This window comes from Lipotes vexillifer, unplaced genomic scaffold (genome assembly GCF_000442215.2).
Source record: "Lipotes vexillifer unplaced genomic scaffold, Lipotes_vexillifer_v1.1 scaffold364, whole genome shotgun sequence".
Lineage (NCBI taxonomy): Eukaryota > Metazoa > Chordata > Mammalia > Artiodactyla > Lipotidae > Lipotes > Lipotes vexillifer.
In genome coordinates, this window is record NW_006793912.1 from 168,664 (window position 1) to 180,167 (window position 11,504).

At 38.7% G+C, this 11,504-nt stretch overlaps 1 protein-coding gene across 1 annotated transcript in view; it reads right to left on the minus strand.

Moving 5' to 3' along the window:
• Positions 1 to 11,504, minus strand: part of LNPEP (leucyl and cystinyl aminopeptidase) — a 98,030-nt gene that overhangs the window by 1,935 nt on the left and 84,591 nt on the right. The window contains exons 12-17 of the mRNA XM_007466866.1: positions 11,276 to 11,459; positions 9,975 to 10,128; positions 4,704 to 4,888; positions 3,027 to 3,188; positions 1,107 to 1,247; positions 374 to 455 (exon numbers count right to left, since the gene is read on the minus strand). Of these exons, the coding sequence (XP_007466928.1) occupies positions 374 to 455; positions 1,107 to 1,247; positions 3,027 to 3,188; positions 4,704 to 4,888; positions 9,975 to 10,128; positions 11,276 to 11,459 (908 nt within the window). The remainder of the gene's footprint in view (positions 1 to 373; positions 456 to 1,106; positions 1,248 to 3,026; positions 3,189 to 4,703; positions 4,889 to 9,974; positions 10,129 to 11,275; positions 11,460 to 11,504) is intronic.

Sequence of the window (11,504 nt, forward strand, 5' to 3'; positions counted from 1 at the left end):
AAAGGCCAGGTAACAGTAAATAAGGTAGAGTCTAAAGTTAAGCCTGGTGCCCAGTTTTACCCTTGGAATGGAATTCTTCAAAAACAATTTAATCACCACTTACAAAGAAACTTGGCATATGTTGATTTTAATTCAAAAAAATCATTTGTATTAGGGAGACAAAGGAATATTGTTGAGAATGGAATCAGGATTTTTCCTCATTGCTGTATATCTACCCTTTAGAAATAATCCAGATGCAGAATCATTAGCATTGATGAAGGCAGACAGAGAGAAGGGACAGGATTTGGCATGAGAAGCCACCATCTGACTTAAACTGGGCAGCCTGAGGGCAAAGGGATACCCAACCTCCCCAGTAGCATTTTATACAACCAACCTCAGATAAATGTGCCTTTGTTGAAAACAGGTGAGTTGATCCAGCAACAATACTTTGTATGGTATAGGACCCCAGATGGAACCTGAAGCAACACAAACATAAGGGTGAAAAGCAAAAAAATGAGTCAGTTGCTGGTAAGCAAAGTTCCTGAGTGCAAAGGAAATGCTTAATGTAAGCTATACATGCCCAAGGCAGAGAGGAGTCCTGCCCCTGGGAACGGCAGCTCGGTACATCAGGAGTCATCCCATACACACCTCTGCCAGTGGGAGGAAAGAGAGAGAAATTCTTAGCCCATTTTCTCCTCAAAAGTCACATCAGACACCCAGAAGGTGTCATTATTGATTTAAAAGAAAAAATGAGCTATATGTGCTATTGAGCTGGGTGTGAGTTCCTAACCAATCCCCTGGTAGTGAGGAGGTATTTTCAACACATGTAACTAAACAGCTATTCTGAAAGAGTCCGTGGCCAGGCCAAGCTAAGTGAGCCGGCGTGGAGCAAGGTTGGGCTTGATTAGCACCAGTGGAACTTCCATGGAACACCACCGTTACATGACTCCTGCCATGGAATTACGGAATTATGTTTACGGATTTCTGGGTGTTTAGTTAAACGAGAACTGAAGCATTTTTCCTCTCACAGCAACACGTAACTCTTGCGAACCAGTACCACCCTGGGAACTGTTTTCAAATGCAGAGCCCGCGAACACTAAAAATTAGGGATTCTTCGAGAAACTTACTTCTGTACAAGCTTACTCCAGTTCTCTTTGACAAAATCCCATGCCAGTAAGTGTCCAGGAAAATGCCGGCCCACTGTTCTAATGATAAACGACAGCTTTTGTGTTCGGATGGTATCTCCATCGAGGCTACTTTTCATTAACCTGAAGAGCAAAGCAGATTCAGCTTTTCCAGAATTATTCATGACGAAGTGATGACTGAATTTAAATTAATACTGGTCTCCTAATTAAAGCTCTGTGGCAATTCAAGGGATATAAGTTTGCGGTTAGTCTAAGATTCATTAATAGAGTGAAACCTTGTCATTTTTTTTTAAATGGAGGAAAAACTCACCAATGAGATAAGCAGTTTAATGTACTGTCACATAGTAATAAATAGTTCTTGATGTAATAAGGACACTTAGGAAATAAATTCTAGTAGGATTTGTTATAATTCTGAAGACTAGTATTTTTTTCTGTTAAAAAACTATTTGATGTGAATAGGGAGGTATCTTATTACTCTTAAAAAACTGGGCTGTCATATGAAAATGAAGATCCATTTCAGAATACACTCAATAAATTTACTGATACTTCATGTGTACTAGATAATGTTCTAAATTATTGAATAACAATGCTTGAAATAGGTCATTACTACCTGTCCACATGTTACAGTTTAAGAAGCTGAGGTTGTGTAATTGCCCCAGTTACACAGCTAATAAATATTAAAGCTGGGCATTTGAATGTAAGCGTTTACTATGTGATAATATCTGCTTATAGTGAGAAAACACATACCCCTAAAAGAATGCAGCAGTATTTTTAATAGGGGAAAAACCCCAAATGCTCATTGAGATGTGATGGATTAATAAACTATGATAGAGCCATGTTATGGAATAATACACAGCTGTAAAAAAATGAAGTAGGCTTTATGGTAGATCTCAAAGACTGATCATTCACTAAAAAGAACATCACAAAACCCTGGGTATAGTATAAACCTATAAATACTCAGACCAGGACTGACACTGTTAACAGAGGAGAGGATAAGAACAGAAGTAAAGGATCAAATAAGAGATACTTTCACGTTTTACACCATTTTCTTAGGTACTGTTTAAATACTTTATCGTGGAAATTTATCAGTGTATTAATAGTCTAAAACAAAATTATTACTAATTTAAAAACAAAACCCTTTCTCTATTTATTTGGGTCAGAGGCTGGCTACTACTTTAAAGAAAATGACCATTTACAGTGTATCCTTTGGAAAGTGGATCTGGGCAGGTGCTGAAGACACCTCTGGGACACTGTTATGATTTATATGAGCAAAATTATACAAGAGAAGCAACGAGACCCAAGTGCCTCCCTCCACCCCTTCCTGGCACTGACTTTCTTTCGAGATACTTCCTATTTCTCTAGGCTACTCAGAGCTCCTCTCCCCTGCCACTGACTGTTCTTCCTGTCGGGAGGCCCTACTCACTGCCCTTCTTCCCCCATGTGAAGCTTCCATTTTCAGGTCTTCATCAGCTGAGTAATTAAAAAGGAAAAGCCTGACAAACTCGCATGAAGGTGTAACCTATCAGCTTTTACATGGTACCTTTTTCTGAAGTGTCTGCATTTTCAAAACGACAGCTGCGACAGAACAATGCCTTGACCAAAAAGAATGAAGCACTAACTGTGGAATTAAAGACAACGTGCCAAGGGGATGAAGACGTTTTTAAGGAGAAAGCAGGGCTGTGACTCCTGGCATCTCCAGTCTCTTCTGGGCAAAGCACTGCCTCCTATGGGTACAGGTCCGATCCCTGAGACGAAGCCCTGCACATGCAGGCTCCTCACCATACTGTCCAAGTCAGGTCCGGCCTGTGAGCAAAGGGAGGAAAAGGGGGATCCCCACCGGAGGAGCATGGTGCTTTTATGCTTTCGGTTTCTACAGATCATATTCCTTTGGTGGTTTCATACCAGTAAAGTTTCCGTACATCCTCTGAGCTGGCAAGAGCTTCAAGTATTTTATTCTTCTGTGCTTCAGAGCCTAGAGAGGAATATTTGCCTAAGAGGAATGACCAGCCTCTCTCAGTTTTCGCTCCAACCTTGAACACAGTCGTCATGACATCAGTGGGTAGGCTGTAAGAGAGGTGGTCAAATATGAGAAGAACAAGAAAAAAAAAAAACCTGAAGACAAAGGCAAGGAATTGACTAGTGGTAGTGTTCTGGGGTACAGAGCAGGTCATAATAAGAGTCTCTACTGTACAATTAATTGTCAAGAAAATGATTAATTCAGTGGCTGCTACTTTCTTAGTGGTGTGACTAAAAGAATATCAATTCAATTTAATACAATAATTATTCACTGTGTACCCACAAAGAACCAGGCAAGCAACTGGCTGGACATTGTGGAGGGGAAGGAGAATGAGACACAGTCTCTGCCTTCAGGAACTCACAGGCTATCACCAAGTACAGAACAGTAAATATATACATCATAATACAGTGTCGTAAGTCCCATGGTCGAAATACAGCAGCAAATGTAGCAGGAGGGGTGAGAAGAGGGGTAGAAGCACAGTTTGCTGCCTTATTGAGATCTCAGAGCTGAAGAGGGCTTCAACGGGTTACCCAAATACCCCACCTGATGCTTGAATCTTTTCCCATAATGCCCAGTAAGGAACCTGGAGAGAACCAATCATCATCAAAAACATTTCCACTAACTGCTAACTCCACCTGCTGTGTTTTACTCCTAAATAAAAAGAGACTTGTTTGACGCCTCACACCCATTAGGAGAGCTGCCATCAAGAACCCAGAGAATAAGCATCTGTGAGGATGTGGAGAAACTGGAACCCTTGCGCACTGTTGGTAGGAATGTAAAATAGCGCAGTCCCTATGGAACACATTATGGGGGTTCTTATAAAATTAAAAATGAAACTACCATATGATCCAGCAATACCGCTTCTAGGTATATACAATATATGAAAGAAGTGAAGCAGGGTCTCAAAGAGGTATTTGTACACCTTTGTTCATAGCAGCATTATTCACAAGAGCCAGAAGGTGGAAGCAACCCAAATGTCTATCAATGGATGAATGGATGAACAAAATGTGGTACATACATACAATGGATTATTCAGCCTTAAAAAGAAAGGAAGTTCTGACGTATGCTATAACATGGATGAATCTTAAGGACATTATGTTAAGTGAAATAAACCAGTCACAAAAAGACACATACTGTATGATTTCACTTATATGAGGTATTTAGAGCAGTAAAACTCCTAAAACAGACGGTAGAATGGTGGCTGTCAAGGGCCAGAGTGGGGGGAAAATGGGGAACTGCTGTTTGGGTAAAGAGTTTCAGTTTTGCAAGATGAAAGAATTCTGGAGATCTGTTGCACAACAGTGTGAATATACTTACACTACTGAACCGTACACTTAAAAATTGTTAAGATACTAAACTTTATGTTATATGTACTTTACCACACACACACACACACACACACACACACACACAGTCGTGCTTGAGAATCAGGTACATAGAGTTCACCTACATCAACACTGTTGTATAACATTTATGACCCAGGACGCAGAGGTCCTGGTTTCAGTATACGATGTAGGGCACAGAAGAGAAAGCGAGGTCATGTGAGTGGACGCGCACATCACCTCTGAGTTCCATTGGATGCCACCCAGTCGTTAAACAGCTTCATGGCGGCAGTGCTGCAGTTCTCCAGGCTGTGGGTGCAAGCAAAGTCTAGCAAGGCTGATCGCAGTTCCCGAACAGATGGGCTGCCCTCATCAGTCCACGTCTGCTGTTGGATTTGTCTTTGAAGCAATTTAAATACCTTGGTCTAGAGAGACAGAATGGATTGTAACAGAGTGATCATAATTAGGACAACCAGAAAAATCAGGACAACTAGGTCTCTTTTTTTCCCAACACTCACCCAAAGAGAAAAAAAAGGGGGACACAGGCGTTACTCACTAAATGTCAACTGACATATGAAGTCCACATACAGCTGGGATAGAACCCTTCAATAACTAAGGCCATAAATAAGGTTGCTATAGCCAAGGTGGACTTAATGACATAAGACAGAGAGAATTAATGACTTCTGTGCAGTAGGGAACCTTTCTTCTGTGTATACTCAGCTAGAAGTTATTTTCCTGCCAAAAAGTATCACCTATCACCCCTGCTGGAAGGAAGCTGGAACTTCCTGACCTCGTGACTTTAGAATCCATAAATCCATTCAGCAGTGAGAGAAAAATATACTTCTTTACTGATGGGTAGATGCTTAAATGTTTCTGAATCCAGTGTTAAAGGAATATTTAAAATATCATCTAGTTTGATGCTATAACAAATTAATCTAATCAAATTATCAAGAAAATGAGGCCCGCAGGGAAGAATAGTTGTTTATAGTTATTTTTCTCCTTCCCCAACTTTTTATTTAAAAAAATTTCAAACCTACAGGAAAGCCGCAAGAATAGTAAAATTAATACCCATAAGTTAGATTCACTGTTTTTTTTTAACACTCTTACATTTGTGTATAGCAACACATACACACATATTTTTCTTATTTTAGCTCAACTATATGAAAGTAAGTTATAGATATCATGATATTTCATTTATAAATACTTCAGCATGCAATTCCCCTATGTAACCATAATACCTTATCACACTTAAGAAAATTAACAGTTATTCAACGGAATCATCTACTATTAAGTCCATTGTTGTAATTACTTCTGAATGAGATATCATTCTTAAATATACACTTGTGGTATTAAGAAACCAACAGATATCTTATTTCTTTTTCATCTCTTCTCAGAACAAAAGTGTGGAAGCTGTTCATAGTATATGGAAATAGTTCCATATTCCAAGCTGTGGTGAGGGGGGAGGAGTGAGGACACAGGGGATTTTAAAAAATCACCATATAAAATATGCATTTATGAATGTCACTAAAAGGAACAAAAATTCTAATATAAAAATGCTGATAGGTATTTTTTTTAGAAAACCTTTATGGCTACAAATAAGGAGACTCAAAATGAAAACAATTTAGAGGCATCCCGGCCCACAGGGTTCTCGGCACAGGAGGGTCTCCTCCCACTGGTACTCTAACACCATCACTGCCGTGTCTCATCTCAAGTAGTCAAGTGCCACAGATGACCACATACAACACCTCTTAACACCCCCAAATTAGTTCAGGCTCCTCACAGAGCATAGTATTCTTCTAGAGTGCCTCTGTCAATAGTTAAAATGAATCCTAGTTGGAGAGTTTTAAACTGCTGAGGCCATTTGCTCACCAGACCTTCTCTGAATAAGTCTCTTGTGGATCTGACTATGAGAATGGAATAAAGAATCTGTACAAGAAGACGGACTCAAAGTTAGTGATAACATGTCAACTCCCTTTTGTTTGTTTGCTTCAAAAGCAATGAAATAGAGAACAGACGCCTTGTGGAACGTGTGAGTAACAAAGCTTGCCAGTCATTGGGAAGATGTGAAGTGGAAAAATACTTGCCATGCTGACTGATAGTGCAAGGAACATAAAAGCAATGCAGGAGATCCTGCTGGATACACATGACTGCACTGGCACATGTTGTCTTCCACTGTCCTGACTTTCTCAATGGCTTCATGATAGCATTATGATGCAGAAAAGAAATTTAAAAGCTACTCATAACTGTCAAAAAGAAACAAAGGAAGAATGAGAGAGAGAGAGAAAAAAGTTCCATACTTACAATACCATTAAAAAAAATTCAGTGGAGAAAAATGGCAATGATCCTTAAGAGTTTACTAAAACAAAGAAGCCAGTGGGGAAAAACAGAACTTTAAAGTACTGGAAGTATGGGAAACCTGACACTTGAAGATGCTAAATTCCTGAGCAGTTACTCCATTGGAATTACGGGGTATAACTTTACTACTTATACCCTGTACCAAAGAGTCAAGAGGAAGTCCCCAAACAGTTGATTTTAAATATATCTCAGGGGAATTCCCTGGCGGTCCAGTGGTTAGGACTTGGCGCTTTCACTGCCACGGCCCTGGTTCAATTCCTGGTAGGGGAACTAATGTCCTGCAAGCTGGATCATTTTTATCATTTGAAAAAAATATTTCAAATGATAACATAAAAGAGTAAAAGATTGTATTTAAAAAAAGAATAATTCTGTTTTTAGAAAATTTGGATTATAAAAGCTTTTTGTAAGTGATTCAGGTTATATTTTTAATATTAATAAATCACAGCAAGTGCTTCAAATTATCTTTCCTTTTTAGAAATAAAATTAAACCTGTTTTTCCCTGGTTCTGCATGAATTTTTTGAAATTTAACCTCTTTAACAATAGAATTCAATCCTCTGATTTCATAAAGTGAAGATGGTAGGGAGAGGGAATAAATTGATGAGTGATATAAGCTATGTACATGCAATAATATGCAACAACAATAACACAAAATGGTTTTAAAAATAAAACACAGGGCAAGATGCTGACACTTATGTTATATATTACGTTTTGATTTACTGCTTTAATTTTACACTGATGTTCCCAGGGAGTTCTTTCTTGGGTCAACTGGGCTTCTTAAAAGTGAAGTGTCAGCTTTTATTGCAAAAGGATTATCCCACCAAGCCCTCATATGTAAAAGAATGACAGAGTTATAAGTGATGAAATGGGAATATGACTGAAATCAGATTTTAGCATCAGATGTGAACAATTTGACACAACTCAAATGTGCTTCCAGACTCTACCCACCACACATCACAGCAGACATCACAAAATGTGATATATGGGTAATATATGTTATGTGGGTCTGTGCAGCCTAAATAACACAGTGACCAATAAATGTACACAATGCTCTGGTGACACTGACTTAAAAAATTAATTAGACATCAGTCTTAATTACAAATACTATTTGAAGATTGGATCTAAGGTCTCAGAAAGGTCTGCCATTCTAATCTCATCTATGGTGTGTCAGATTTCATATTTTAAGAATTTTAATGCTACTACAATGCCCTAAGATTAGAATAAGAACTTTAAAGATAGAGTTTCTCCCTCTTGAATTAAAGCTAACATGACTTTTAACTAACAATCTAGTGCATGAAGACCTCCAGCAGTAAGGGTCTTACAAACACATACTAAGCCTCCTGCCCTTGCCCTCTAACCACTAATCCCATGGACTGGGGTTATGTATATTCTGCTATGTTCTGAATAAACACATACCTGCCCAGGAAACTGGAAATCATCATTTGGGATGAAGATGCAGAGTTAGCTGAGTGTCACAGTAGGAAAATATTCAAAAGATCTAACTCCTTGAAATGAGTTCAGCATCTGTGTTCTCAGCACAGGGACAGCCTGAGTATCAAGTGCTTCCTGACACCAGGCCCTCAACAGAGTTAATGGAGAGAGGCAGGCAGAAGAGTGGCTTCTGCCATCATGAACTTTAACAAGTTTTCAAACTATTTTGATTTAAAATATCAGTTTAAAAAAGGGGAAAAAAAGATAGCAAGAAATGGCTTTGATTTTTCCAATAAAAGGGTATCCTCTGAAAGACGACACTGCTAAAACACAAAATACAGCCATATAACACAAAGAGCAGGGTCTGGAATGAAAGTAATCTGGGTTTGAATCGCAGCTTTATCATTTACTAGGTAAGTGACTCTGGGGAATTTATTTAGTTTCTCATCTATGTAATGGGGGTAGAAATATCTATTTGGCATTGTGTGAGGATTAAATGAGGTAATCTGCATTAAGCACTACGCAGGGTGTGCAGAATATAATAAGCACCGAAATGTACTTGTATCTGGTACGTTTCACTCACTTATTCATTCAACATTTATTGAGTGTCACTATGGGCCAGGTCACATTGCAGGTGCTGGTTTTTATTAAGGCTGGTAGTTGAAAGCCTTATGAAATAGAAGAATGATAAAAATCTTAGTAATTAGAAGATGCCTCAGAAATCACCTAACTGAAGCATCTCACTTAGGGGTAGGGATGTGGGGGTGGCTCCTTTGGGGTCAGATCAGAAACTTGTAGGAAAGGTGCTTTTCAAACTCCATATGGCCCCCTGTCCTGTGCTCCCTCCCCGCACTGAGAATCTCGCATGTGATGAGAGAAGTCATCGCAGTGGTTGTGCGGCATGACAGAAAGAGCAGCAGAAAAGAGGATTAAAAAAAAAAAACAGAAGCAATCCAACGCCTTCTTTTCAACAGTGAGGACACCAAAATCCTAAAAGACTTAATCTAATTCCTGGCCCATCACCTTCTTCTTTTTCCTGAAAGCTGCCTTTTGCCTGGTCCTTGGAAAACCTGACTAGTTTATAAAGCAAAACTTGTTGTCAGAATGTGATTCAGAGAATTAGAAAAGACAAAGAATTCATCACTCCTTCCCAAACTTTTAAAGACACTGTCAACAATTTAATACTGAAAGTGTCTAAAATAACAACTGTTAAGATCAGGCAGCTTGTTCTAAAAAAGGTAAAACAGTCTCCAATACCAAGGATCCTTTAGTGCTTTGCAGAGAAACTTATGTTCACCAGCATCACCATCCATAAGACAGTTATCAGTGAGGACTCCTAAAACAGCATATTCTCAGTACAAACATAACTGTCATTTTATAATGACCACTAGGAAATTAATGGGGAGCACTACTTTGCAAAAGGGCCTATTTCAAGCATTTATTATATAAAAATAAACCAAGATTTGAATAGAGACGTTTTCTTTTCATGTGGCCCCATTTTGTCAGAAGTCTATATTTTGATATTCAGACAAGATCATGTCATGCTAATCCTTTACCAACTCATCAAGGTAAGAAATGACATTCTGATTCAAAGTAAAGATTTCACAACTAAGTGAAGAAAATGGAATTCAACTGGTTGCTTTTTCAGTCTATTAGTGCTGAACAGAACATGCATAACACCAGGAAAGGCAAGCAACAAAGAGAACTTGGCAAAAAGGCAGATTTACCACCAGTCTTGAGGCCAGATCCATGTGCCCCAGTTCTTCAAGGTTATAGATGAGTTCCGTCTGGAACAGGGCTTCAGTGATGGGTGCAGTATGGGTCTCATTTCTAAGATAATCAAGCAAATCAAAAGCTCTCTGAAGAGGCACCTTGCCTAGGCTAAAGGGTAAAAGAACAAAAAAGTAAATATGCCAAGACAGGCAGATGAACTGTATGTATGCTGAGAGACAAATGGCTAGATAGCGGGTCGGGGGATCCTGAAGACCTGAATTTTAAGCTTTGGGTGGTATTCTGTAAAGTTAGACTAAATATTATTATCTTTGATTAATTCGTGTGTGTGACTCAAGGTTAAAGACACATCGCAGGAAAAATAAACAATAGCTCAGCTTTTGTTATATAAGTCACCTGTAAATTACTACTGATTCAGGAAAAGTATTATAATATTTTAGGTGAGAAAAGATGAAGAGTGCTAATTTTATTTATGTATTAATTACTTTTATTTATCAGGTGAGAGCAGGTGGCAGAAAGAGGATTTGAATCAGAAAGAACTTTCTTATTTGTTATTTGTATGGGAATTTGTCAAACTTGCTAAGGCAAGGTCTGCTGTGAATTTATGGTGAGCACATTTAAAAAATTAACCACTTTACAGAAATCACAACAATGGTGGCTGAGATGATGTAAGGTCACTTCATAAAATATGAACCAAAATAGGACGGTCAAGAGCAGTCAGAAGGAACACATTTGAATATTCCTTGTGTGTCTGACCCATCAACAACCTGAACCAGTAATATTGCTATTCAGAAGATATTCATACAGGGGGTCACTGCCATTGCAGTGACTGGCTGGAGAGGTAAGTCATTGCAGTGACTTGTGGGATGGCTGGGGAGGTAAGTGGTGCTCCAGCTCTCAGAGGTGTCCCTCAAACTAGTGAGGGAGCACCAAGCTTTATGCTGAAACCACCTGCTGCTTGACAAGAGTTCTCTCATGAAACAAAGCAAACGTGGAACTTTTACATCAATTTATTCAGCAAATATGTGTCCTGCTTGTTGGTATCTACAGTCTTGAAATATTATTTAAATCTTATTATACAACTGTTCAATATGTTTGTAGCTGATGTTTCTAGATAGACTATAAAGCCCCTGAAGGCAAGGAATATGTCTTATATCTTCCCAATCCTCCAAAATGAATTATACCTAACAGGCAATACATGCTAGTTCTTTTGAATTGCTTTTCTATAATGTCCTTTTCCTCGAGAATACTTATTTAAAAACAAAACAAAATAAGACCCAAGACAAGCATACTCTACCCTGCAAGTTCAAAGATGTTGTTGATGAGGCTGGCTCGATCTTTGTCACTCAGGACATAAGGATTTATTTTCAACTGTTTGATCAGTGCTTCCCAGTTGTTGTCTGCATAATGTACAATATAATAGCCAGTCATGTCTGTATTGACCTTGATCCACTTCACTTCTTCTGTGAGATTGATGACAACTAATACAGACCAAAAAATGAGAGAGAGAGAAGGTAATAGGGAAA